This window comes from Anser anser (assembly GCF_964211835.1).
Source record: "Anser anser genome assembly, contig: SUPER_W_unloc_7, whole genome shotgun sequence".
NCBI lineage: Eukaryota > Metazoa > Chordata > Aves > Anseriformes > Anatidae > Anser > Anser anser.
The window spans coordinates 668,587-696,433 of record NW_028154225.1 but is presented as its reverse complement, the minus strand read 5'-3'; the positions used below and the strand labels follow the sequence as shown (position 1 = coordinate 696,433).

General features: G+C 52.1%; 1 protein-coding gene across 3 annotated transcripts; it reads left to right on the top strand.

Annotated features, from left to right (window-relative positions):
* The first annotated feature begins 413 nt into the window (after positions 1–413).
* LOC310888954 (mothers against decapentaplegic homolog 7-like) lies at positions 414–27,801 on the top strand. Of its 3 annotated transcripts, none has more exons than XM_083852624.1 (4): positions 414–1,237; positions 1,937–1,990; positions 6,417–6,491; positions 25,472–27,800. In XM_083852624.1, exons 1-4 carry the CDS (start codon positions 751–753, stop codon positions 26,008–26,010), a joined length of 1,155 nt encoding a protein of 384 aa, XP_083708750.1. In that variant the 5' UTR covers positions 414–750; the 3' UTR covers positions 26,011–27,800. The 3 variants fall into 3 exon arrangements, with proteins under 3 accessions (XP_083708750.1, XP_083708748.1, XP_083708749.1); XM_083852622.1 differs by having other exon boundaries at positions 616–1,237; positions 6,420–6,491; positions 25,472–27,801; XM_083852623.1 differs by lacking the exon at positions 6,417–6,491 and having other exon boundaries at positions 616–1,237; positions 25,472–27,801.
* The last annotated feature ends 46 nt before the right edge of the window (positions 27,802–27,847 follow it).

Genomic DNA, 27,847 nt, shown 5'->3' with positions numbered 1-27,847 from the left:
CAGCCGGATCAAGACTCTGTGTGTGCATGTGGATTAAAACCTTTGGGAAGAAGGAGGAAAACCACAAACCCCGAATCAGGACGACCTGGGCTTTCAAAAGGGATACAACACTCTGGATGCGCTTATTCTTCTCTTTTGTGACAGATGCTTAAATCGATTCTGACGGCCGAATTTTAGGGTCGGTGGTGTTGTTTTTTTTTTAATTTTTATTTTTCCTTTTTTTTTTTTTTATCTCCACCGTTTGGGCTCGCTGTTTTCTTTTTAATTCCTTCGTTCTGCCCCGCGTCGCATCCCTGACGCCCCCCACCCTTCCCAAGGTGGCGGCTTGATGGGAGCCGCAGCCCCGGGGAGGCCGAGGATCCCCCGCGGCTCCAGGCGCTCTCCGCAGCCGCGTAGGGCTGCGCGGCGCCGGCCAGCCCAGCCCGCCTACCCCCGCGCGATGCGCCGCGGCCCCGCGCTCTAGGCGGCATTTTCGCCTTCTTTCCTTTTTTCTCCGGGGGGCGAAGCGAGACAGAGAGACGGCTCCCCACTCCTCTGGTTCTCTCGCTCTTCCTCCGTTTTTTGCCCCCTTTTCCTCGCACCTTTCGCGGCGGGCGGCGGAAGAAGCCAGCGCGGAGCCTGGCGCATGCCACAGCCCTCCTCGGCCCCGCCGCCGCCGCTTTCCCCCCGCCGCGACCCGGCTGCCGGCCCCTTCATGCGCGGCGGCCGACATGCCCGTTTTGTAGCCGGGGGCCCCTCCTCTCGTCCCGCATGTTCAGGACCAAACGCTCGCTGCTCGTCCGGCGGCTCTGGCGGAGCCGTGCCCCCGGCGGCGAGGAGGAGGCGGGCGAGCCCGGCGGGGCGGCCGAGGGCCGGGCGCATGCCGGCGGCGGGGGGCGCGGGTGCTGCCCCGGCAAAGCGGGCAGGGGCGGCCGGGCGGCCGCGGAGGCGGAATTGAAGGCGCTGACCCACGCCGTGCTGAAGCGGCTGAAGGAGCGGCAGCTGGAGGGGCTGCTGCACGCCGTGGAGTCCCGCGGAGGGGCGCGCACCCCCTGCCTGCTGCTGCCCGCCAAGGGCGACTCGCGGCTGGGCCAGCACTGGTACCCGCTGCCCGTGCTGCTCTGCAAGTTGTTCCGCTGGCCCGACCTCCGGCACTGCTCCGAAGTCAAGAGGTTGTGCTGCTGCGAGTCGTACGGCAAGGCGCACCCCGAGCTCGTCTGCTGCAACCCGCACCACCTCAGCCGGCTCTGCGAGCTAGGTGCGGGACGGGATGGGATGGAGAAGGAGATGGGGATGGAGACTGGGATGAAGAAAGGGATGGGGATGGAGAAGGGGATGGGGATTGGGATGGAGAAGAGGGTGGGGATGGAGACAGGGATGGGGATTGGGATGGGGTAGGGAACGGGGTCAGGAATGGTGATCAGAATAGGATAGGGATGGGGATGGAGATGGGGTTGGGGACAGGGATGTGGACAAGGATGCAGCCACACGCCCTCCCTGCCCAACCCCCCCTCCTTTAACACCCCCCCCCCCCCCAACTAACTAACTGGGCAACGCGGCATTTTCTTTTTCTTTCTTTTTCTTTTTCGGATTTGGGGAGGGGGCGGGGACCCCCCCGGCGCTGCCTGCCCGCCGCCCCGCGCGGTGCCGGGGGATTAGGGGCCGCCTGGCGCAGCCGGCCGGCCCCGGCGCTGCCGCGGCTCGGGCGAGCCAAGGAGGCCCCGATCAGACAGCCCGAGCGGCAGATAGCAGGGAGGCTGGCGCCAGACGGCCCCTTTTGTTTATCTGACAGCTAAATATCAAGGCAATCACCGCCTCGCTGCCCTGCCTCCAACCCCCAGAGCTAAGACAAACAGTTTTGCTAAAAGAATGCAACTGTTATCATAAGTTCCTATCTTTTTTTTTTTTCTTTCTCATGGCTCTGCCTTTATTTTTCTCTGTACTTTTCTAATTCCAGAGTCTCCCCCTCCACCCTACTCCAGATATCCAATGGATTTTCTCAAACCAACGAGTAAGTGGACCTTTTTAAATGCAGACTGCTGCCTTCAGATAAAAAGGGAGAACAGCCCTTTCTCAGGGAAAAGGTCTTTGTTACATTGATACATTTCGCTTTTGGGCTACTTGCGTGCCGGGGCGCCTTCCGATCCCCCCGGAAGAATTGAGGTGTAATTTGTTTAAGAGAGGCGTTGCACAAAGTCTGATTTTACAACTCTGCCAGGAAACTCGAGGAGGGATTGTGGTGCGGCTCAGGCCCTCGGGCTGGCCTCAGGAGCGAGTGGTTTGGGAAGGCTGTGACGGGAAAAACACAAGGCTGGGGCTGCTGCCAGCTTCTCCCAGTCAGTAGCCCCACGGGTGTCATGCCCAACCACGAGTGGCTCGTGCTGGTAATGGCAGTTGTGCAGCTCACTCCTGCGCCTGCCCGGATTTTGTAGGAATTTGGGAAACGGTGCAGTTCGTGCAAGCAGCTCCTTGACAGCTGGGAGCCCAAATGAGACCTGACAACTGGGCTTGGCGGAAATCTTGCTGTGTTTTAAGGGAGCCTAATCCCATGTTGTCAGGCAGAGAAAATTAGGAAGGGGGGTGGGTGGGTGTGTCAGAAAATTAGTATTTTTCTTAGCACCCTTCTGCATGCCTGTTGATTGTAACTGAATGTCAGGGTGCCAGGGGAGAAGCCCGTTTGAGGCTGGCACCAGCTCTTTTGCGGTTGTCTGCATAAACTCTCAAATGGCAACAAGCTCGCCAGTGTTAGATAAATAGGGCTGGCACAGGGCAGGAGGAAAGGTGGGGAGAGTTGGAAGTGGGGTGAAGCCAGAGAGGGGCAGCTGCTGTCTCCCCGGGGATTAGCGGATCTGGAGCGCGGTGTCTTTGGGACAGTGCCCCCCTGTCATGCCTGGCAGCTGGGGGACAGCAGGGCAGGGAGTCAAAGACAGATGTGTTTCTGCAGACCAGCTCTGGGTCTTTTTTTTTTCTTTCTGCCAGAAGAGCAGTTTCCCTAAAATTGCTGCTCTGCAGTTTCTCGGGACTGGCTGCCGCTGGAGTCTGGATGAGTCCCATGGGACCGCCTCGGTGGAGTCAGTCTTTTCGTTTTCAGGCTGCCCTCAGTTGGTTCTTAAAAAAGGAAGGAAAGGAACCCCAAAATTGGGGTGCCCTCAGATGTCTGGGGTACCGTGGTGGGGTCCCATCCTGCCCAGTGCTCCCTTGGAGCACAGTGAGGCAGGACGTTGTAACGCTGTAGACTTTTCCCCTCTGCAAACTCTTAGAAACAATAACAAGCTTCTCTATGCCATGTGGAAATAAGCAATGCTCTTTAATAAACGATTGGGTTGCAAAGCATGAAATATTTTGCCTCATTATGAAAAAACACAAGATAAAGGCTGACGAATGAACGAGGGTATCGGGAGGAGGCTGAGCATCCCAAGCACGTGCTGCTCTCTGCTGGGTTGCAGAAGGGTTGTTCCGTGACAAGCAATGAGGCCCTGCTGGGTCTCAAAGATTGGTGGGTTTGGGCAAAATTGTCATTATTTCACCTGCATGGTGGCTGGACAAGAGGGTGGTCACCCCAAAGCATGAGGTGTTTAGATTTCTTCCTTTGTTGCCCTTGTTTCTCCCCAGAGATGATCCCAGCATGGGACGCAAAGTACTCTGCAGAGGGTTCAGAGGATGCCTGCAGAGAGAGCTGCAGGAGAGAAGGGTTAATGACTGCCTTCAGCTTCCTGTAAAGATGTTAGGCTAAATCTATTAGCAGGGTTTAAACATCCAATCTGCCTTTGCCAGGACCTCATTTTCAGTTAGTGGAGTGATATATTTATTCATTAGCAAGTGTTGACATAAGGTAGCAAAATGTGTGTAAACAGAAAAGCCGCAGAACATGAATGTGCCATTTCGAAAGGAAAAGTTATTCGGATCAGCCAATAGGAAGTGATTAATGCTGCCAATTGGAAACGCAGAAACAACTGGGTTACTCACCAAAAAGTCCTCCTTTTCTTCCTTTTTGAAAGACAAATCTATTTGGCAGTTGAACTCTGACTACCAGGGCGTGTGGGGCCGCGGCAGGCGCCGCCGCAGCCTCTCAGTCTGTCGGCGCAGGTGACTTGCACAAGCTCAGGCTTTCCATGCGCTTCCTCTGCAGCCTGTGCCGAGGCGGGGAGGGTTCCATGTCTGAGCATCCCTTCCATCCCCATGGCAGGGCAGGCAGCGCCGTGTGACCGACATTTCCCACCTGTACATTCCGTAATGCTAGCCACGGCTGGGAGGGATGGTAGCTGGCGGTGAGACGGCGCAAAGTCCTTCACCTACCTGATGCGTGCATCTTCGGATGCCGGTCCACCCCAGGGACCCTGGGTAGGAGCAGTGCCTCCACTTAACTTGGGCGACTTAGGAAAAAATGACAGTGCCAATGGAGCTGGGGATGTGCACCCAGTAGGAAACTTGTATTTTTCTATCAAACCAGATAGTGGTAATAAAAATATTTAGGTGCCTAGTGCCGTGTCTTATAAGTGCTTCATGTGAACAGCCATACCTGTGCCAGCGCAGGGTCCGGCAGTGGTCACCAGTGTGCTCGGTGAAATTATGGCAAACGTCTTCTGGTGGCAGGGTGCTGGGGAGGCTGTGCCATTTGCCTGAGGAAAGCAGGGTGCTGGGGTCTGCTGCGGCTAGTGAAATGCCTCCTTGGCTTCTGTGTTGATTTGATGTTCGTATGCTTTTGGGGTTGGACTAGATGATCCTTAAAGGTCCCTTCCAACTCAAACTGTTCTGTGATTCTGGTTCCCTGACTTTGCACAGAGCACAAAGGTCTGCTCTTGACAGACGTGTTACCTGCGCCAGGCTGTAGGTGTGAGCCAGCTTGCTTGGATACATTCATCGAGGAGAAGCTGTAGGTGAGGACTTTGTTCCTTACCTGGGATGTCCCCAGGGGCTGGTGACAGTGGCTGGCATGGGGCTGAGCCCGCAGGGCGAAGCTGAGCTTCTGGAGGCGCATGGCAGCTCAGCGTCCCCTTGCCCCTGCAGGGGCTGCTGCCTGTGGCTGTGTTGGAAGTGAGAGGGACAGTGGTGCCCTCAAATAGTTCAAGCAGATATTCTGACCCACTGTTAAGCGGGACAGGAGCTGCGAGGGGCTGTCTCCATAGCCCACTCATAGCCTTGCTGAGCCTGGCTCAGTGCTGGTTCTGCTGCGCAGTCATCCACGGCGTCCTGCGGGCAGCTTTGGAGGGGCTTGGGCTGGGCTGGTGCTCACATGCTGTCGTGGTGGTGCCGGAGCATCCAAGGGCAGGAAACCTACTGAGGTTTTGCTTGCAGAGCCAAATGCCCACCTGTGGCATTGATTTTCATGGGAGTCAGAGGTTTGGCAATTTCCAGGAAACAGTCGGCACCTTGCAGGGTTGGGATGGTAGCCACCGGGAATAATTGGACATCTCCGTGATGGTTTTATATTGCAGTAAGGGAATTGGGGGAGGAGATTCACAAGCAGTAGTCTTGTGTAAACCTCCGATCCGGCGACCTCTTCAGTGCCGAACATAACACAAGCTTGAGTACCTCTTACTAGCAAGAGCCCTTGGCTAACGTGGGTGATAGGAAGAGTGCGAGGCTGGAACCAGCTGTGTTTTAGTACAGCCTGCCAAGGACCTGGCGGTTGTGTGAATTTTATGGATTTTTCCTCTTGCCTTCATCTCCGCTCAGGCACAGCATGCCCCTGAGCTCGTGTTGCATGCAGTAGTGACCAAAAAGCTGGAGTTTGCCTGTAGGAGCAGGGGACCGGTGGTGGCTTCTGGCTGTCACCACCTGGAGCAGGGGAAGCAGATGCTTGGGTGGCTCGGGATGGAGAGGCCCAAACCCTGAACCCAAAAGCTTCTCATGTGTCACGGGAAACTGCGGACAGGATGGGTAATCTCACCCTGTCCCTTTGGTCAGTGGTTGGAGGGGTGGGCCCCATGGATGCACGCTGTGCTCCCAGGGGTAGCCAGCGGTGGGTGAGGTCTGCGGCAGCCGGTGGTGACAAAAGCTGAATAGGGCAGTACAAGCTTAGACCATTTGTGGCAACAGGGCAGTGAAGAGACTTTTCCGTTTCATTTCCTGTTCTGGTGAGTACAGGTGTTGACTGCATTAGGTGCATAAAGCTGCAATTTAAGCATTTTGGGAGCTCTGTCAGCTCCGTCCTAAGGAGGACAGCCTTGATTTCATTACCTGGTGACTTGGATGGAGAGGTGGCAGCCAGTCTGTAATATTTGCCGGTCTATAATCAGCCTGGGCTGGTGATTAAGTGCAGCACGGAGCCTTGACTGAGGCGATGAGTTAGGGTGGATGCATCTTGATGAACTACCATGTTAATAATTGCTTCCTGTTAAACGCTTTGGAATGTGTGTTCCGCTCACGGCAGCGCTGGGAGCCTGCAAAGAATCGCATGTATACTGATTTCTTCTTCTTCTTTCCCTCCGCTGCAGCAGATTGTCCAGACTCTGTGCCTTCCTCCACTGAAACAGGGGGAACTAATTGTCTAGCCCCTGGGGGGCTTTCAGGTAAGACGCCTCTCGTTGACCTTACTTCTGCCCACAGGTCTCTCCACCGCACCCCTTTGGGTCTCCTCGGCCGAGGGTCCCACCTAGCTGAGAATGGGTGCGGGGGGGTTCAGGAATGCAAGTCGCTGAGAAAGGCATGCTCAGAGGGGGAGTTGGATTTCGTTTCAGTAGCAGCTTTGCTCGCAAAGGATGTGTTGAAATCCCAGGCAAAGCTGTCCCTCCCCGAAAGCCTGTATTTCCTTTGAACTCCAGCCTTACGCTCCATTAATTTCGGAGCGAGGCAGGAAGAGGTGTGCCGGGGAAGGTTGAATGATGTTGGCCGTCAGTTTGGTCGTATGCGTGGTTTATCGGAGCAGGTGTGGGTGTCCCTTGCAGAAGGGGTTGGTGTCAAGCTGTCTGGCCCGGTTGGCAGCGGTGGCACCGCTGTCTCATCCCTGGGACAAGAGCTGTGCCTGGGCACTGCTTCAGGCTTTGCTGGTTGGAGTAACCGGCACCCAAAGTTTCGTGCGTGAGGCTCGGCTTTTAAAGAGGGTGCTGCATTTACCTTGTTTTCCCACTTCCCACCTCCTTCAGCCATCATGGGATGGGGGTTTGGAGGGTGGCTTCCCCACCCCTCCTTGGGTTTTTCCAAGGTGCAAAGCCTCCACCAGCCCTTCTCCCTCCCCGGCCAGGTCAGTCCTGAGGCTAGGCTCTACGCGTTGGTGCTGCCAGGATGAAAGCAGTTGTGCATGCTCACTGAGTGTCTGAAACCACGTACCTGCATGTACTCGCTGATGTTGGAAGGTGCTCTCTTTGTTGGCATGTCTCCCTGATTTATGGTTTGTGGAGCAGTTATGCAGCTCATTGCCCTGAGACTGGAATTTCAGAAATATGTCATCAGCAGCCATGCGTGCGCACGGGTCTGCATGTCTTTCTCTCTCTCCAGGAATTGCATTTGGTGTGGATGTCTTTAAGTGAGCCTTGTTTGTTTTTCTTTCGGTTTAATATATACCTTGTCTGTTATTTGAGAGGGGAGCATAGTGTTTGTTCAAAGGCCCTAATGAGAATTAATCAAAGGGAGGGGGAGAGGGAATGGAGCAACTTGTTGCTGCGCTTTTTTTTTTAGCATTGTGGGATGTTGGGTTTTCCTTTTTTTGCCATTGGAGCCTCTAGCTTTAGGGAAGGCAGGGAAGAAAAAAGGGACTGGAAAAAGAAAGGAAACAAGGAGCAAAACAACACAATAAGGATGTTGTTAGATTTATTTTTTTTCCTCCTGAAATATGCCCATTGCAGAGGGGAGGAGAGAGTTCAGTTCCACAGGATACCACATGAAATAAGCAGAGGAAGTACTCGCTTTTAAAAGGGGGCTTTCTGAAAGGTTCAAGCTATTGATAACATCTCGTCTGTCTGCTCTGCTTCTGAAGGGAAAGAGGGAGGTGGGGGCCTGGGCTGCAGGAAATCAGTCGGCTCGCTCCGAAGGGCAGTGGGAAGGGAGCTCCAGCGCTGTGCCTTGGGGCCAGGGGCTGCTCCGAGGAGCTGCATGAACAGAGCCCCCCCTGCCCCCAAAAGAAAGCACCATCCCCCCTCCGAGGGCATTTTTTTTTTATTTCATGTGATTGGATTTATTTTTCTTCTCTTGGTTATCAAAGGTTTTCCCCCCCAAAAGCCTGGAAACAGAACCTTTTATGATCATTAACCACTCTTTTTCCTCCACAATGTAATTGTAGCCATTTAGTTTAATGAGGAGCTGATAGGAGAGTTGACTCATGGAGGGATACGGTTAGCTACACAAGCTATGAAACAAAGCCAAATGCTTCCACATGAAAGAGCATTTGTTTTGAATTTGGTCTGATTTACTGGCATCTCCACTCCGTGCACAGAAGTGCAGCGCTGAAAATTCCCAACTGGAGAAACCCAGTCGAGAAAGGAAAATAAATGCAGTTTGCAGCATTTCTCTAAAGCTAACCTTCTCCTTTTTTCTTTTTTTTTCTTTTTTTTCCTGGCATATTTTAGTTAGCAGAAGAGTGCATATGAAGAGGGCTTTAATGAGTCAGGGTGTGCTTGGAGCGCTTCACCTCAGGGAGGAGTGCTCATCTGGGTTTGGGAAGGTGCGGGCCACAGAGGCCTAATGGAAAACCCATCCTCCAGTCTGCCTTACAAAGGCTTTAAGAAAAGCCACAAGACCCCCATTTCTGTCAGTTCAGAAGCTGAGGAGGACGTGGTGGAGGGATGGTGGCCGTGTAGATCTGTAGCACCATGGGCGCCTGGAGTGGTTGCTTTGGGCAGCAGATGCCCGTGTTGTAGTCACGTTCAGAACCGGTAGGCTTGGCCTAGCTTCTCGAAGGCAGACAGGTAGGTTTGGTGAGGCAGATCACTATTGACACGGAGAATTTGGGCAGCGGGCCAGCCCGGGGTCAACATCCATTCTGGCAGGAAAACTGCATGGGGCTTTAAGACGAGGGCGTTGTCAGAGGAGCATGAAGAAGGGAACTGAAGCGAGGATCCTTTGATGAAGGGAGCCGCAGGTCTGGCTGCCAGCAGGGCTGCTTTCTCCTGGAGGCCGAAGGCAGTTTCATTGATGAATACCAGAGGTGCTGGGAGAGCAGAAGCAGGAGGAGGTGGGAGGGCATGTGGCATGGCACAGCATGGCATGGCCAGGGTGATGGATGGAGAGCGGCATCTGCAAGTGTTTCCCCCGCACAACCACCAAGCTGAGCTGCTCCTGCCCTGCCTCCATGAAAAAAAAAAGGGGGGGAGCCTAAAGTCAAAATGCAGTCACAGGGAGTCCCCCACAAAGGGACGGGCATCCCCAGAATGCTCGGGGTGACCTCCTGTGTAGTGGAGTTGTGCTTTGACGTCATCAGTGACAGTGTGTGGAAGGGGGCAGAGTGCGAGGGATGGGGACCCAGCCACACGACACCTCTGTGACCTAGCTGGCTTAGTTATAAATAGGGGGGGAAAAAAAGAAAAAAAAAGAAAAAAAAGAAAAAAAAAAGAAAAAAAAAAAGGATGGGGATGAGGTTTGTTCCAGAGGTCAAAATCAGAGCAGAGAAGCCCATGGAGCCTGCATGCAGCTTGGCTGGATATTAATGCAGCGTCGGCTCATCCTTGACCCTGTGCCATTCCCCTCGCCTCTTCTCAGGGCACCTCTGCTGTCTCTCCCCATCTGTCCCTCCAGCTCGTGTCCCCCACCTTACTACCACATATCTCTCTTTATTGTTATCGGTGGTCACTGTGTGGGTAAGCCAGGGTGTCGCCCACTGAGGTGGTTGTGTTCAGGTGCTACCAGCCCAGGTCCTTTGTATCCCTGACGTGGTCGAAGCACAGAGAAGAAATATCCCGTTGGAGATAAAAATAATGTCTCTAAATAGGAGACAGAGTGGTTTTTCCTATGTTCTGAGCTGACCTGTTCCCAGCAGATGTGTTTGGTTATGACTGTGCTTTCAAACAAGCAAAGCCGCACTCAGAGAACTCGGGGTAGTGGGGTGGTGCTGGGTCTCCATGGGATGTGGACACGGCATCCGCCTGTCCTGGACATGGACATCTCCCTCTTCCAGCCCTGCTGGTGGCTCTTGGCCGGCGCAGGGTTGTGGTGCCCATGGTGGGTGAGAAGGCAGCTCTCCTGCGGGACAGCTGAACAGTGCTGGGTCTGCCAGCAAAAAGAAGCTCTCCAAGAAGCCCAGGCCGTGATGCAGAGAAAGCAAGATGAGCTGGCTCGTATCCTTGCCACCTCCGCCACTTTTTTTATTTTTTTTATTTGGGGTTATTCATAAAATACCAAAGCAAGAGTTTACTCAGCCTTCAGCCTGCGCTTGGCAGTGCCTGTTGACTCGCCCAGACTTTGGAGTCGTCTCAGAGCCTCCCACAGCCAGCGGACATCGCGTGATGGTGCTGGGTGGGCGCCAGCCCAAGCCCGCCGTGGCTTAAGGCTGGGTGAGTGCAGACTCAACCTCTCCCTCCCACCTCCTCCGCTCAAGGAGTGTGCTGGAAAGATGGGGAAAGACCTGGAAAGTTGGTTGGAGGCTGGAGAGGCACCAGCAGTGCTCACCTGGGAACGGACTGTGCTGGGTCTAATGGGCCGCTTTCCTTCAGGTTTGATTCAGCTTTGCTGCAGAGGCACTGCGTGACGCTGAGTGACATTTCATTATGGAATAGCGGGCAGGCCTGGAATGTTTCACTGTGCCTCTGATCCCTGCTGGTATCTGCTCGCCAGGGAGAAGCACCTTGCCTAAACCCACAGTTATTCGTGAGTGGGTCCCTCCGCTCTCCCCGCTGCAAGCAGGATCCCGAGTGGCTTCTCCGGCCCAGCCATGGCTGTGCTTTCCTGTTCCCAACCCAGGCCATACTTTCCCATTCCCAACCCTTCTTCCACCTCCCTGTAGTACAGAGTTTATAACCTCCTGTGAAATGCCTTTATTTACAAATTGGCATCCTATTATAATCTGAAATTGAGACATCTCCCTGTGTAGCTAGGATTGTATATTTGTTCCAGGGATAAACAATTGCTTGGGATTTTTTTTTCAAGTCACTTATTCTGGGTTTATTTTTGAGCATATGGCCCTTCAATTTTTTTTTGGTTGCTTCCAATGCCTCACGCTGTTGCACCCTTTCCTTCCGAGTCTTGCTGCGGAGCAGTTTGTGAGTGGCGTGAGCCACCATGCCTGGAGCAGCTCCCCAAAAAGCACATCCCCGTCCTCCGAAGGACAAGGTTATCAGGGGTTAACACATGGATGACAGCGCTGGAGCCTCTGGAGCAGAGCAGGCTGCCTGCCAGACTAGGAGCCTCGCGTCTGCCTCGCACATCATCTGACTGTGGCAGAGCACGGCCGGGCCAGCGGCACGGGGAGGGGGGAACTGGTGCTTGGCACCAGCCCCACGGCTCTCGGCCCCTTGCCTCCTGTGGGCTTTTGAAGTGGGCTCTCACCCTGGGGGCTGCCCAAAAGAGAGTGGGACCTGTTGAATAGTTGCTTTGAACTGCTCCGGGGCCCAGGGAGGAGTTTCGGTGCTCCCCTAGATGTTGTCCCAGGAGGGGTTAAAAGCCAAGCGATGGCAGGAGCCCTCAGCACATGTCACTCCATCCCCCTTCCCAGCAGTGATCCCTGCTTGATCCATTTGCGTCGGCGCCATGGGATTTTTCCAAGCAAACGGTGCCTTGGGAGCAGTCGGCAATAAAATGCAAAAGAAATCCCGCTGCGAGCGACGTCTGCATGGTGTCCGGGGAGGGTCGCTGCCTCTTACCTTGCTCGTCGTCGCCACACCGAAGGGGTTTGTGGCTCATTTCAGTTTCAGGCAGCTGGCTTTTGGGCCACTGGGTTTTCTCCCACAACCTGGGGCTTTTGAGGGAAGGAATGAGAGTAGAAAGGTGAATTTGGAAGCTTGGTGCCAGGGAGGGGTGTACCTGCATGTTTGCCGGAGAGCAATCCAAACCGCTATCTGCTTGCAAAATAAAATGTACCAATAAGTGCTGGAAACCCGATCACTGGGGACATTTAAAACTAGACAGGACAAAAACACTCGTACGGGAGCAGTCCTGAGCTGGCAGAGATGGGGCCTGAATCTTTTCCATCTACGCTGTCTGTGATTGGGTATCAGTTACACTATAGGAACAAGTAATATTAACCACATGCATTTACCTGCTGTGGGGATGGGGGGACACAGCGTGATGCTGTTTCTAAATACAGAGCCCGTGAGCACCAGCATTGAAGCATTTTGGCGGGGGGAAAACGGGGTGTGCACTGTCCGGGGGGGGACAAATACGGGGAATATGGGATGCACCGACCCCCCCAGAGCCGTGCAGGAGGCAGGTGGGCTGACGGCCGCGCTCAGTGGGTACCATATGAGGCCAGGCGTGGGTCAGTGCCAGCCCCACCACTGTCCCTGGCAGGACTGAATGACCCACGCCACAGCCTGGCCACCTGCCTACTGTCACAAAGTAGCTTCCTTTCCAGTTTATTTTCAGCGCCAAGATATTATTAATTGCTGATGCACGCTCTGTTTTAGTGGTGGCGTGCAAAGAAAGGCGAGTTCAAGTTGACCCCCCCCGCCCTTGCTTTTTGACGAAATCCCTTTGTTTTGCCTGCACCTGGCTGAGGATGGGCTGTGTGCCGCCAGTGCAGTGCTGTGTCCCACCGCTCTTGAGGAATGGGGCAGCACAAGCAGCGCGGCCCCATCCTGCGTGGTGCGGGGGCCAGCAGGATGGGAAGGTGCTCAGCATCGCACAGGATGTGGCGAGGGCTTGTGATTAGCCTTTTTTTTTTCTTGTTTTTGTTTTAAACTTTTAATAAAATCAGCATGCTGGGCATGTTGGGAAAGCGGTGCTGCCCATCAGGCTGGGGGGCGGTGGGTGACCATGGTACTGGCAGCCAGGCTGCCACTTTCTCCACTGATTAATTTATTTTATTTTATATTTTTGGCAAGAAAGGAGTGGTGCATTCTTGCCCCGGGGAAGTCTGGGGCTTCTCTCTGTGCCCCAGACCCACACAAAAGCTGCTCCTCCCAGCCCTGCATCCCGGGGGACATGCAGGTGGCCCCTGGATGAGGAATGGAGAAAGAAGGTGACGAGGTGTGCCCCAGGATGCATTGCTCATGGCCAGCCATTCTCTCCCGTTGCTTTTATTTTTATTTTTTTAACCCTTTTTTAGGTAGCCTTTTAAATCTGTGGTGATAACTTTCACCCTGTTAACAGGAAACATTGGGACAAGACAGGAAATTACATCAGTCTTTTATGAGGAAAGAGCCAAGAAAAAAAAAGAAAAAAAAAGAGATACAAGAAAATGTAGCTTAGTGAAGGGGAAGAAAGTGCCGGGAGAGGAGGAGAAAGAGAAGAAAAGGAGAGAAAAGGAGAACCCCCCCCAATCTTGTGGGGCCCACCTTTCAGAGGGAGGCAGTTCGAGTGCTTTATTTTATTTTTATTATGCTGAAAAATATTTTAACAGCAGGGTCACCTTTGCCTGAACGTTACGCTCGGCCGTGCTTCTCGACTTACTGAAGAATCTTTTCATGACTTTTCTCAGCTTCCTTCCCCAAACTGTGAGGCCTAGGAAGCTTTTGGCTTGGAGACTAATTTTGATTTGGCTGCTCAGCCCTCAAAATTGTTCCCCACCCAGTGTCATTATCCTGATTTGAGCTTGAAAAAAAAAAAAAAAAAGAGCAGCTCTGTAAGGGCTGGCTCAGCCCTTCTCTACCCTTTTAACCTCGTTACACAAAAAGTGTTGCAGCTCCAGCTCCCGTCCCTGTTCCCTGGCTCCTGCCATGCCCTGGGCTCTTTCAGGGCTGCCAAAGCCCCAGGGGGGTTGCAGGATGCTGGAGGTGTCCCCGGGTGCAGGGCTGGAGCGCGGCTCCCTCCCTTGGGGCTCCTGTCCCCAGTGGTGCACAGAGACTGACCGTGGCTCATTTCTTGTCCATTTCCCCCCATTCCTCCTCAGTCTCCTCTCCTGGTTTCTGCTTGCCACTGTGCATGCCCACAGCCACCATGGTGCCCGTGCCCTTCCTCATCCTCGAGGACAGAGCAGGTGCTGGGTTTTGGCGACTGAAGGCTCAGTTGCCTCTCCCTCACTTCTTAGTGTAAATCACTGGCCCCCAGCATGCCCACATGGCTTTCCAGGGCTTTTCCTTCCTATCGGGCAGGTGGGCAGGCAGATTTCTGCATTAAGCTACTCGCTCAGGAGCGCTCCAGCTGCTAAGCCTTTGGAGTATTGTTGCAAATATGTACATATATGTGTACATAATAAGCGAGCAGGAGTCTATGAATGGTAATTTTCTTTTTGAATAGATTTTGTTTGTAGAGCTGCCAATGCTGATTAAATAAGCACTGGCTCGCAGCGGCGAGCGTTGCGGCGGCATGGCTCCATGGGGCAGAGCTGCCCCGCACCCCGGCAGTGCCGCCACCACACCCATCCCCGCCGTCCCCTCCTGCTCAGGTGCTCCTTAACCTCCGAAACGGGCTGATTTACAGCTGAGAAACCCAGGAACCGTGGAGGTGGTGAAAGTTCAAACATCCTCTGCTTTTACAACCGGTGGAGTTGGCTCTGGCCCTGGTGACTCGCAGTGATGAAACCGATGGCTCTGGCTTAGAGATACTAAGAATTCCCGGGCTCTGCCGCCGAGGGGGAGCTCCTGCCCAGGCCACCCACGCTTTGATGTCTGCCGTGAGGTTGGCAGTGCGGGGAGGTGCCGCAGCTATCTGCAATGGGGCCTGCAGGAGAAAAGAAAAAGGCAGCCCTGTCGCAGGGCACTGAGAAAGTGGGGGGTGAGGTGGGGTGCAGCTCGGCCGCCCGGTACAGCCGCTGGGAGCCCCGCGGCTGGGTTAGGGCACCCCGCGCCTCCCCAGGCCAAGCGGGTAAATAACCCCATAAAGCCATGCTGCGAGCAGCAGCACGGGAATCGAGAAACAGCAGTTTTATTTGGAAAAGGAGTCGGGAGCCTGAAGTTACATCACTGTGTTTGAACTGATGAATTCATTTTCTTTGGAAGCCAGGCTGAGACTTTTAGCTCATTATAAGGAACAAACTCATAAATCTCAGCACGGAGAGGCCTGTGGTTTTTCTGTTCTCTGTCACAGCCCCGCAGAGCGAGCGTGGAAAATGTGTCGCGGGCGTCACCAGGCTGGTGTCACCTGGGACGGCGCAGCGAGGTGATTTTGGGGGCAGAAAGCAAGCATTTTGGGCTGGGGGAGATGCACCGATGCATGGCAGCAAAGCAGGGCTTCTCCTGGGCTGGCGAGGATGCTGCCTCAAGTGTCCCCTGTGCCACCATGCTGCTGGATGAAGCCACCTCCTCCAGGAGCAAGCAGCTTTTTGGAGCTTTTCATCTGGGTGTTGCTTGCTTTATAGCTCGGGGCAAAGCGCCGAAACCTCCGATGGCCCTGGCACTCCGTCTGCGAAATGGGGGTGCCAGCTCCGCCGGAGCGCCGTGAGGGTTAATTACTTAATGAACGTAATATTCTCTATAACTGCTCAGCATTATTAATCCAGAGCAAAGCGAGAGGCGAGGGGAGGGGTGTGTGCGTGACGAGGCAGCTCCTCTCTTGTGAACTCCATCCAAGTGCCCTTTGCCGGCCTTTGGGCGCTTGGCTTGCGCCCTGCCTGGGGGGCACCGGCCAGGGGGGACGGTGCCGTCCGTTTGTCTTGTCCACGGAGATCCAGCCCCGGCATGCCTGCGCGCAAGTGGGCTTTGCCGCATGCTCTTAGGAATAGGCGTGATTAGATTATGAAGGCAGACAGAAGTAATGATTAACTTTTTCAGTCTGCATGCTGTCTCCAGTCTGGCGCTGGGTGTTTTTTTTCCCCCTAAGTAGGCCCTGGCCCCGAGTCGACAGGGTATTAGGTTGTAAAGAAAGACAGAAGGAATGAAGGCAGGGAGGGGAAGGGAGGAAAGAGGGGGGCGCGTTTTCCATCAGATCCGGGAATGGAATTTATTGGCAGGAATGCAGTAAATGCTCCAAATGCCATCCCAGCTAAACAGTTTTCATAATTGTTATGGAGTGGGGCCGTGGGGGGCACATTGGGCATGAAAAGGACTTTTGTTCCAGCCGTGCTTTTCCATGTTTTACATCCCTGCGAGAAGCCTTTCCCTGCCCTCCAGGAAAGAGCTCTGCACGGGATGGGTGGTGGTCTTTTTTTTTTTTTTTTAGGGAAATGTCTGTTTTTGGTCTTGCAATAGCTTTGGGGAGAATTACAGGTCAGTGTGTTGCAAGGAGAGGATTTTTTTCATTATGGAAATGAGAGCGGCAGTGATGCCCCGTGTGTGTGTGTGTGTGTGTGCGCAGAATGCGCTTAGGAAAAAATCATGACACACATCTGGGTATTAGGTATCAGTTTGGAAATACTAGCTTAGTATGCATCAGTTTTTATTAAGGCCTTTACAAGCCCTTTAACATGTAACCCGCATAGCTACATGTTGTCAGTGGGGAGAATAAAACATGGAGAGCCATGGCTTTCTCGGGGGCTGCATCCCTGCTTGCTGGGGCATCACCAGGACCAGACGGCAGCGACCGTCTTATCGGTTGAGCTGTGCTTTTATTTTGAATTGCAAAAGCCTTTCAAGGTCTTCATCTCCCAAAACTGAGCTCTGAGGGCTGTGTTCAGGAGGGCCGTGACCCCACAGCTTGCGGGACCTGGTGGCCTCTGATGGCTTTGGTGGCAGTGGTGGTGATTTATCCCCACGCTGAGAGGGTGATGGGCAGGTTGCTGTCACCGGAGAGGGGATTTTGGCAAGCTCAGCCTCGGGTCTGCTTTGCGTGGTTGTAACTCGGGAGCCCTTTGTGTGCTGGTTCCTCCTTCTCAGGTTTCTGGTTCAGCTCTGGGGTGAGTTGAGGTGGAGAAGGGGTGTGCCCTGCTGGAAGCCAGGCAGGGAGGCGTTTGTTCATCACTGCCACCATCTGGGGCCGGGACCAGCCCTGAGTCACTTGGCGGGTGCATGGCACCGCTAAGACTTGCTGGGGTTTCCTGCGTGTTCAGGAGGAGCCTCTGAAATCTCCTGAAACCTCCCTGATTGTCCTTAAAATGGGATCTCACAGACTTGTATGAAATGCATGCAGACGGCGCAGGGACACGTGGGAGCAAGGGCAGGGGCTGTGGGAGCATCCAGGAGCAAGCTGCTCCTCCAGGGAAGTGTCCCTGCCACCTGGGAGGAGAGCAGTGGGGACACGTGTGGTAAAAAGGGGTCTGGGAGGGGTTTGCATTAGGACTTGGGGGGCTCCGCGTGCAGCATCTGTGCCCTCGTGCTTAACCACAGCACACAGCCCACCCGGCTCCCACACGTTGGGCAGGATTTTTCTTTTCCTTTTGGTCTTAAAATCCCCCAGGATATTTCCCCCCACCCCGGGAGGGGTCTCCCCTGTCCCCCTGGAAGGCCTCCTTCTTCCCACCCCATCGCGGGCAGGGCTTAGTGACGCGCAGAGGGAGGGATTCCCATTCTGCCGCTTTCTGAAAAAAGAGAAAAGTTTCCCACACCTTTGAGGGGTGCAGAAGGAGAGGCAGATAAAGAAGGTTCTTTAAATTAAAGCTTCAAAAATAATTTGACTGTATACTAAACAACAACAAAGAAGCCCATTTACTGTAAATATTATGAATGGATTTGGCTGGCTTCTTCATCCCCACCCTTCCTCTAAGGCTTTTCTCTGAGCTGAGCTGAAATTCAGCCTTCAGACAGCACGGTACTCTATAATTTGCATGGCTGATGAGGCCCAAAGCCTGGTACAGAGGAAACTGGAGTCAGCTGGCTCCTCTCTAACCGCTGGAGACAGGCTGACAGGCATTTTTGGTGTGTGCATGTGTATTTTTTTTTTCCCCCTTGTAGCTGCAGCAGACTCAGACCAGTGGCTGCAGCCTTGCTGGCTTTTAAAGAAAATGGGCACAAGAAAGGTTCTTCTCTTCTTGGGTAATTTTTAGCCGTGATAATTGATTAATCACTGTAACTAGACAGTAGCAATGACTAATAAGATGTTTGTGAATCAAATTTCTGTTTTGGTGGACTCCATGAACCCGGCAGTTTCACTTCGGTTCTTTCTTTCCTGTCCCCGCTCCCCACTGCCCCATGCGTGTCCGCACCTGGCTGCGAATCACGCTGTACTCCTCACGCCTTGGCTGCCCTCCCAGCCCTGCCTTCCTTCTGCCACATCGCTGCCCACCCTCGGGGCTTCGTAGCAAACCCTTCCTCAGTTTGCTCTTGTGCCCCATCCATGAATTAAGCCCCACGGTTTGGGGCTGGGTGCCAGGTCGGGCACCCCAGGAGAAGGCTGGCCCAAGGTGCCACCATGCTGTGCTGGAAACTGTAGGGGATGTCCTCGGGGACCTGCTATCTCCTCTTCTCGCCATCCAACCCCACCTCATTTTGGTGCTGATTTCACAAGGGGGTTTTGCAGCCCTGTTGGAGGTGATGGGAATTCCTGCTCGGGTCCCCAGAGGATGCCTGGACTGAGCAGAGCACTCCCGTTAATGCAGGGGAGAGCCACATCAGTCACTGCTAAACTGGTCTGAACCAAAGCCCTGGTTACAAACATCAAACATCATTACAATCCCGGCCTCCTTCCCATGGTGGCTTCTGCCAAATTTTATCCCCTGCATCCCCATCAGACTCAAAAGACTTCAAATCTGTTCACAGTGACTCGGCTTCTAGACACCAGCCCTTAGAAAAATGAACGAACGGAGTGCAAAGGCCTTCCATCCTTCCCCAGGCAGTGAAGATGGCTTGTGATGGAATAGAAAGTTGGGGTTTCACCAAGAGAATAGAGATTTTCATTTTCCAGGCAGGGAGATTTCGTGTTGTTGTTGGTGCCAAAGTAAAGTTTTTGGGGAAAAACTCAGGACATCAATTTTTACGCAAGGTTTACTTATTTTGAGGAGCAAGGAGACATTTAAGTGATTGGGTGGGCAACTTGCTAATGAATTAAAGAAATAATTTTAAGGCTCTTTGGCCAGCATGGTTACTGTATAGGTTGAGTAATAAGAAACTGCCTAATTAGACATAGACACAAAATTAAGGTCTAGCCTGTCGATCCGCAGATTAAGGACTCTGTAAGTACCTACTGACACGATGGGCTGTAATGGCTCCTAAAGAGATGTTATGGTCTATCATGTCAATAATCCACAGATTAAGGGCTCCCTAAGCAAGTGTTGATGTGACCGACACATCTTTGGGGGCTCTCATGCTGGCAGGGGGCACGTCCCTGGGGGCCACCCCGCAGGTGGCTTGGGTGGGCGCATCCCTGGGGGGGTTATTTTCTCTGCAAACAACAGGAGTTGAGCACGTGACAATCCCCTAAATTAGCCTTTCAGAAATCATCTGAGCCATCAAAAGCAGGGGAGCGAGGAGTGAGGGGAACTGTCTCGCCCTGGTGTGCAGTGAGATATAAAAGATTTGGGGCAAACATTCCCATGGGTGGTGTCTGCAGGCTGCCCACAAGCTCCAGTAAAGGCACAAAGACCCTTTTCTACAGCAGGGTATGTCCTTTAATTTGGATTTTTCTTTGCTTTTGCAAGGCATATCTGGAAATCTGGCTTTGAAGGTTTTTTCTGGACTTTTTTTTTTTGTTTGTTTGTTCCCCCACCCAAGGACCCTGTGAATTACCCGAGAGATTAGAAGGGAGGTGACATTTCCCTGTTTCATGCCTGTTTGTCTTCGCTTTGATTAGCTCTGTGGTTGCACATCATGCTCACTGTTCTCCTCACCTTGATGCAGTTCCTGGTCCCTTCTTGAATAATAGTTCAGTCATGTGTTTTTCCTGAGATCCTGCAAAAAGGTACTTACAGTGACATGAGGGGCAAAATTGCAACTGCAGTGCCCCGAGCTGGTCTAAGAGACTCTCAAGAAAACACAGAGGAGCATGCAAAAACCTGTGCAGAGCCAACATGAACCACTCCTGGCATTTTTTAAAGTGTATTTGCTCGTAAAAGGGGAGGCTATAATCAGTTGCAGCAAGTACATTTGCATCCAGCTCGTGGTGCTGCATGCAGTGAATTTGTATGTGAACCACGAAAGCCTTGCACCTTTTACGCAGGATTTACTGCCTGCTTTTGGGTGTGTGGGAAGAGATCTTGCAGGCAGTGACTGCCTTTTCTCTGTCTCCATCTCAGTGAGCAGCAAAAGATGAGGGGCACAGCTCTGCCCCGCGCTCACAAATGCCACTTAAGGTCAGCCAAGAGAGATTACGGCGCGAGATGCGCTGAGCTCGGTCTCAGCCTTGGCCCCGACCAGACAACACATTGTGCTGACACCAGTCCAGCCTTTTTTTTTTTTAAGCACAGATGCCCTCCGTGTGTGCTGACAGATAAAGGAGGAAGGGCCTTTGTTTCATCTGTTCTTCAGCGCTCGGTGCATGTGGACTTTAATTTATCCACCGTCTCTGTCCATTCACGCTGGGTTATCAGTCATGGATGCAGGGTCACCACCGCAAGTGGCTCGGCGAGGGTACCCAAAAGAGAAGCCCTTCATGGCCTTGCCAGGGGAGGTGATGGCATGGCGAGGTTGGGTGGGAAATCCCAGCCCAGGCCTCCCAGAGGAATGAAGGAGGGGGGGACGTGTGATGGTGGGAAGCTTAGGAAGAGCACCAGGAGACCCTGCAGGGCGAAGCTGCTGTTAAAAAGAATCAAGACACGTAAATCTCTGTGGTTAAAACACTTCTGCAGTCGGATAATTTAATTTACTTGTAGTCCTAATATCACTGATAAAAGATCCAATTACAGGCATTTAAAAATCTAATCAGGAGCGCTGTTGTATTCCCATTTTCAGCTAAGAGCTGTTCCTGTCACAGATTCCAGTGACGATCTAGATAGCTCCTGACTGGATCAAATGGGAGTAGTCCGGGCGAGTAAGATAGGGCAGTGTGTGCTCAACTTGCTGTTTTCCTTAGAAATCGGTTGATTACAGGAAAACCTTTAGCTATGTCAAAACAAAACAAAGCAAAACAAAAGATCCCCTTCACACCTCCCCCCTGATGTTTATGAACTTGGCACCGGGACAAGGCTGAGATCTGAAAACCTGCGAGAGGCTTTGCTGGCCGCAGTGTTGCTGCCTCTGGGCAGAGCCTGGAAGAAGTACACAACTTTTGAGGGAGAGAGAAAGGGGGACCCGCTCTTTCTTCTCCTCCACTGCCAGGCAAAAGCTGTGAGCAGCAGCGAGTGCTTGGTCTCTGTCTTCTGCAGGGCTCGGCTTTTGCAACGGCTTCTGGCACTCCTAATACCAGCTCAGAGGGTATTAAGGGCTGGATAGATGAACTGGAAAACATGAAAACATCTAGTGATGAACAGGAGGGATGGAGAGGGCCGATGCACATTTTTAAACCAAAAATTATGTTCAGTGTATTTTTTTTTTAATACAAAATTGCCTTTAAAAAAAAATCACAGAAACCTCTCCTGAAATTAGCTGAAATGGCTCAGTTCCTGAATGAAAAAGAACTTTTTCTTCCTGGTCCCCTCATAAAACTGACAGAACTCTGAAAGAAAAAGTACAGCTGCAGGTGACACGGTTTCATCATCCCGAAGCTGTTGATGTATCGAGGAACAAAGCTGCTTCACAAATTCCTTGCTGCTTCCAGCACAGCTGTGATGTGAGGTGTGAGTCTTCTGCTGCAGCTCGCAAAAACCAAGCACGGGGCTCTTCCTGGGTCACTCAGGTCCCCTCTGTGGAGTCAGTCTCCCTCACCCACTTAGCTCCATGGTGCCAAAGCAAGAGAAACCCTGGCTCTGGCCTTTCATTGAGCAGTTTTGGGCAGGACTTGACAACTGCAAGGGTCAAGGCAGGCGGTGGGAAACCTCACAGTCTGTCGAACAGGTTTGCATGTTGGAAAGGAGCTGGGGTGATGCCTTCGTGGAGCAATGCTTCCTTCCCCTGGGAAGGGGTTGGTAGAGGTCAGGATGGCCCTTCTGGAAAGTTCAGAGGGTGTCATCTGGCTTGGTAGAATAAATGAGAAAAAAATGTGGTTTTCCGTGAGAATGTGGTGCTGAGTCAACAAAATCTTCTTCAAAGACATTGGCACCAAACTGCTGAGAAATGTTGCCCCCAAAAGTCTGGGGTGCCACACTGTTGCCTTGATTTCACCCCTCCATGCAGAAACGTGCTCTGCTTTGGCCAGTGGTTCTCTGTAGACATGACTATGAGTGATCAATATGACTAATTCTCCAAATTCCTGTGGGCAGAGGCTAGCTTTATTTTCAGTTATTTTTTCTTTACAATAAGTTTGCACAATGCACTGGGGGGCCCTTGATCCTGATGGGGCCACTAGGCAGGCTGCCTTGCAAACCATAGAAATAATAATAAACTAACGATAGCAGCAAATGGAGGGGTGCTTAATAAGAAAATAATGGTGCGCATGTTTCTAGCATTAAGCATTATCATTGCTGGGATATGGGAGCGCTCACAGCTTGCTGGGACTTTTGCAGGCATTTAGAAATGGATGTGTTTGCTCCGAGGAGCTCATAAAAACGATGCTTTTAACTCAAAACTGGAATCCCAAAGCGTTTCTCAGCCGTTTATGTACTGACCCACGCAGTGGCCCTGGTTCAGCCGGTGCATGGCACGCTGGCAATAGTAGCAGGTGGCCCATGAGGACATGCTGCGGGAGATGTGGCCCCAAATTTACCAGGATCTGGGGATTTGTGCAAGTTTGCAGCAGGGCTTTCTGCGGGAGGTGGCACGGGACCATGAGATGACCCTGACAGCATGTTTTGGGACTTTTTGGAGCATTTTGCTTCATTTCTGTGCCTAGCCCAGCCTGTGGGCATTGCCATAAAGTGGAGCCTTTTGGGGAAAAAATTTCCATGTCCGCCGGAAGCGTGCCTGCGTCACTTTTTCCTTCTCTCCTGCAACTTCTTCTCCTGCCTCCGCTGCCCAGGCAATGCCACTGGCTTTTCCCACCCATACTCCCTGCTGATGCCAAAATGGGGGGAGTGGGGGAGCTCCGCCGGGGTCCCAACAATCGTGAAAAGTGGCTTTGGTGGTGGCTGGCTCACCAGGCTGGCAGGGAGGCCTGACCCTGTTTATCCAGGCTCAACCCATATATTCTAATGGCTTTTTGACTAGACATCCAGTCAACAGCCAAATCTTGCAAACAGAAGACGCTCTGGCATATTTATACTGTGCGCTGGCACTGGCTTTTTTAAAAAATCACGGATTACCTAAGACTTGTCCTTGAGGTCTGGTCACTCCATGTCATTGAAAACCCTAGTGGGATTCATTCATGAACTTCCAGCCCTCCATAAAGGTCTGTTCATTCATAGCCAAGGCAGTTTTCTTTTTCTTTTTGCCTTTTTTTTTTAACACACTGGCAATTAAATAACTCTTTGTAAGTTGCAATGAGCTACTTGTTAAGTGGTCTTCACTAATGCAAGCAAAAACCTGAGGTGAAAAAAGCTTTTTTGTTGTCCCCCCCCCCCCCCCCCAAGGGATGATTTAATGTTAAAGAAAATAAATCAAAACTTACAGGAATTTCAGCAGGGTTCAATGGCTGTTGCTGCAAAATTCCCTCAACTGCTGTAAAGCAAAAATACCTGCAGGCTCTAGGCATTGACGGCAGGCTCTGATTAGGTGGGTTGGTTGCTTGGGTTGTGCGCTTTTTTTTTTTTTTTACAACCTAGCTTTACTTTCACTAGCTCTTTAACCAAACAGCTAGTTAAACCATCTTTAGAAAAAAACCACAAATCCACTCCTCTCTCTGCGCATGTATGCAAACAGCAGTTTTGTCCCCCCGCCCGAGCAGTGCGGTGCCTGATGCTTCTCTGGGGGGAGGCTCCTGTGGCTGCCCCCAGCTTGCCTCCAGGACCAGGGCTCAGGGCCAGCCGCTTTTTTAGCAATTAACTTTTTTTCTGCTGTCAACCAAGCTTGTTTCTTTACTTGGGCAAAACTCCTGCTGGCAGGGAGGGTGCGGCAAGGGGGGGGGGGGGCGCAACACAGCGGGACACCCGGGCAGCTTGCATTACCCCCAGGTTGTGCTTTTTTTTCCATGGGAAACGCAGTCCCAGGGGTGTTTCTTGATAAACACCCTCTTGGGGCATCCTCTGTCAGCAGAGGGAAGAGGGGTGCTGGCACCCCGTTCACTTAGGGCTGAAGTAACCCAAGCCGGGCCACCCATTCCCTTGCTCGTCCTCTTTCCCCAGCGGTGCCAGGTTTCAGCAGGATTGTTAGAGGAAACAAAAGTCCTGGGAGGCACTGGCAAGGGGAGGTGGATGGACAAACGGTGGCACACCTCGACCCTGTGGCGTGATGCTCTGTGAGGCTGTCCTCCCAGGGACCCCCGGCCCTGCTGGCTCTGGGGGCTGGTGGCCGAGCGACCCTCCTGCTGCTGGCTGGGTGCGCTCAGGCCCGGTTTTAATAACTGCCTCCAGCAACAGCAGAAATATTTTCCTTGCTGGCATAGAAATGATGAAATTAAAAGTGTGCAGCTGGAGGTATTTTTTTTTTAAGAGCACAGTGCCGTGCTTTAAACAGGAGGCCAGAGGAAAATGCCTGTGCTGGGGAAGCAGGTTTATTAATAGCAAAAAAGTACAGAAAAATACAGAAAATAAGGCAGGGTGCTCAGTCGGCACTGCGGTGCCTCACGGTGCTTGGCTGGGGAGGCCTCTGGGTGCTGCCCCCTGCTCACCAACCCACAGTCCGGGCTGGATTTTTGTATTATTATTTTTTAAAATACAGTTATAGAGATTACTAGTTCCCAGGTCTTAATATGCCTGCGAAGGCTGGGAGGAGTTGCACTGGGCTGGTACAGATACTCCGTCAGGGAAAGGGGTTTTTCACATTTCTCAGCCCCCCCACCCCATTTTCCTCCTCTCCCTCCCGTGCTGTACCCTTGTTGCTCTCACAGGGTTAGGCAGAGAAGAAGGAGTTGAAAAAACGGGTTAAGGGAACTAACTTTGGGGCTGCTCTTGTGGGTTTTTGTGACCGTTTTTGTCAACAAACTCAAGGCTTCCGGTCTCCACCCTGCCACTGCAAGCCGCCATCTGCCTGCGCTTCCCGCAGGCTGCCTTCTGCTGAGGGCCCAGCCTGAGCATCCATCGCCTGAAAAAGCCCCCCCAAGTGGGGCAGCCTAGCCCTGGGCCCCCTGTTTCACTTGGGTGACCTCCCAAGTGTGTCTGTTGGGTGCAAATAAAGGTTTTACGGCACCTGGTCCTGCCGAACGCAGCTGGCCGAAGCAGGAAGGGTGCTGCTCGGCCCCGGCAATCCCACCTAGGGTTTGGGTGAGGGATGGAGGTGCTGCAGGTGCTGCTGGTGCCTCGAGCTGCTTTTGAGGAGGGGGAGCTGGTGCTTTGGGCCCTTGTCTCCCACCAGAACCAGGCGCTGAAGCATCACAGCAAACACCCAAAAGTGGGTGAGTGTAAACGGGCTTAACTGTGGCTGTCACACATTGCTTTCAGAAGCGGTGGCTCTGCTAGGGGTGCTGGTGCACGCATGGAGAGCATCATGAAAGTGAGAGCAGGCAAGCAACCTCATGGCGTTGCATCACTTTTGGGTCAGATTACCCCCACGGCACTCAATTTCTCCTCTTCTTCCTTTTTTCTCACCTCCTTTAGATTCCCAAGTTCTTCAGGAGCCGGGGGATCAGTCACACTGGTGCGTGGTGGCATACTGGGAAGAGAAAACGCGCGTGGGTCGGCTGTACTCTGTCCAAGAGCCCTCCCTGGATATCTTCTATGATCTACCTCAGGGGAATGGTTTCTGCCTCGGACAGCTCAACTCGGACAACAAAAGCCAGCTGGTACAGAAGGTCCGCAGCAAGATCGGGTATGGCATCCAGCTCACTAAGGAAGTGGATGGTGTGTGGGTGTACAACCGCAGCAGTTACCCCATCTTCATCAAGTCGGCCACACTGGACAACCCCGACTCCAGGATGTTGCTGGTGCACAAAGTGTTTCCAGGTTTTTCCATCAAGGCTTTTGACTACGAGAAGGCGTACAGTTTGCAGAGGCCAAATGACCATGAGTTCATGCAGCAACCATGGACCGGATTTACTGTTCAGATCAGCTTTGTAAAAGGCTGGGGCCAGTGCTACACGAGACAGTTTATCAGCAGTTGCCCGTGTTGGTTGGAGGTTATTTTTAATAACCGATGACTCGAGACAGAGTGGACTCATGACATTTATACTACTTTGCTGCTATTATTTCCTTCTGAGTGCTTGCTTTTCATGCAAACTTTTTGTTTTGTTTTCCTGTTTTGAGAAATAGCTTATGGAAAGATTTTTGCCTTGGTATTTTGATAAATATATATATATTTTTAAAGTGTGAATGACCAATAACTCAGAAGGGCAAGAGAAGGGTGCGGGGGGTGGGGGCAGATCGCATACGATAATTGTTTCCCACCTCTGAAAGGATTATCCTATGCGATCAAGGATCGGGAAGCCACTTGCTATTTGTTATGGCTCTTTCTCTTGGATAACATGACAGGAGACCCCCTATTTTTCATGCACCACCTTCCCCTTGCCTCCGGCCGTCCCCAGTGGCGGTGACACCCAGCTGAGACCCCCTTCCCCAGTGGTGCTAACCCCACCTAGCCGCAACCAAACGATGGTGCAAAACCTTCCCAGCCAAGTCTTTACCCACCCTTGTCGATTTTTTGTTGTCGTTGGGCTGGCATCTCGTCCCTGTGTTCATCTTGTCCACCACAAGAACGTGGGTGTTGGGGGAAGTCTGCCCCAACATGATAACCTGATGCCCTTCCACTGCTTTTTTTATTGTCATGGATTGATGCAAGGGGAGAAAACAACCGTGAAGAAACCATGCATGGCCCATGTTTTACAATTTGAGCTGAGATGCGAAGTGACAGAAGCATAAGCTTAAAAAAAGAAGCGAAGCAAACAAACAACAACAACAACAACAAAAGAAAAGCAAATGGGGAAAAAAAGAAAAAAAGTGTTCATGATAGTTGGTCTGTTATAACCTGCTTAGATCAGGTTATCCCGGTACCATCGTATCTGGAAATGCAGTTGTGCTTTCATTTCTTCTTGAATTCATACACAAGTATGATACTTTTACACTGTTCTTAGCTCAATGAGCATGTTTAGACCTTAACATAAGCTATTTTTCTAAATATAAAGGTTTAAATGAACAAGAGAGCATTCTCATTGGAACTTTAGCATTGTAGTGCTTTGGAAATAAAACACACAAAAAAGGACTCCTTAAAAAAACCCTGAGATTTATTAAAGAAAAAAATGTATTTTATGTTATATATAAATATATTATTACTTGTAAATATAAAGACGTTTTATAAGCATCATTATTTATGTATTGTGCAATGTGTATAAATGAGAAAAATAAGAAAGATGCACTTTGCTTTAATATAAATTCAAATAACAAATGCCAAATTAAAAAAAAAAAAAAAAAAAAAAAACCCCACAAGATTGGTGTTTTTTTCTATGGGTGTTATCATCGAGATGAATGTTTTTTCTAAAGGAGTTTATGTTCCACTGAAAAATAAAAACATATACTTGACCGAGGCTGTGCAGAGTGGCTTTCTTAGTGGCGGGGAGGAGGCAGGCAGGAGGGATGCTGCTCTGCGCGGGTCTCGTGCAGGGTACCCACCTGGCCCTTGCTGGACAAAACCTGATGGGCTTGTTTTTGTTGGTTATTCCTGTTTCACATAACTCTGGCTTGAGCAAACTCCCGTGACAGCTCCCATCCGACACCATAGCAGTGCACGTGCCCTCAGCCAGGGAGATGGGCCCTACAGCTGGTTCAGCTCCCACCTCTTCTGGAAGGAAACCTTTCTGGAGTGAAAACCACCAGCGTCCTGGAGTCCGGAGGCTTTGGAGATTTACCGTGGGCTTGAATGTGACTTCCAGCCTCTTCTGCCCTTCATGTGGCTGATGGCCCTAGCAGTAGATGAGGCTTTGTGAGCATCTGGACCAGGTTCACTCAACACTACGCCTTTCTGTTCAGTGGAGACGTGCCCTG

Coding starts and splice junctions, on each gene's coding strand:
- LOC310888954 (XM_083852624.1), top strand. CDS start 751: ATGTTCAGGACCAAACGCTCGCTGCTCGTCCGGCGGCTCTGGCGGAGC. Junction 1,991..6,416: donor GGATTTTCTCAAACCAACGA/GTAAGTGGACCT, acceptor CCTCCGCTGCAG/CAGATTGTCCAGACTCTGTG. Junction 6,492..25,471: donor AGCCCCTGGGGGGCTTTCAG/GTAAGACGCCTC, acceptor CACCTCCTTTAG/ATTCCCAAGTTCTTCAGGAG.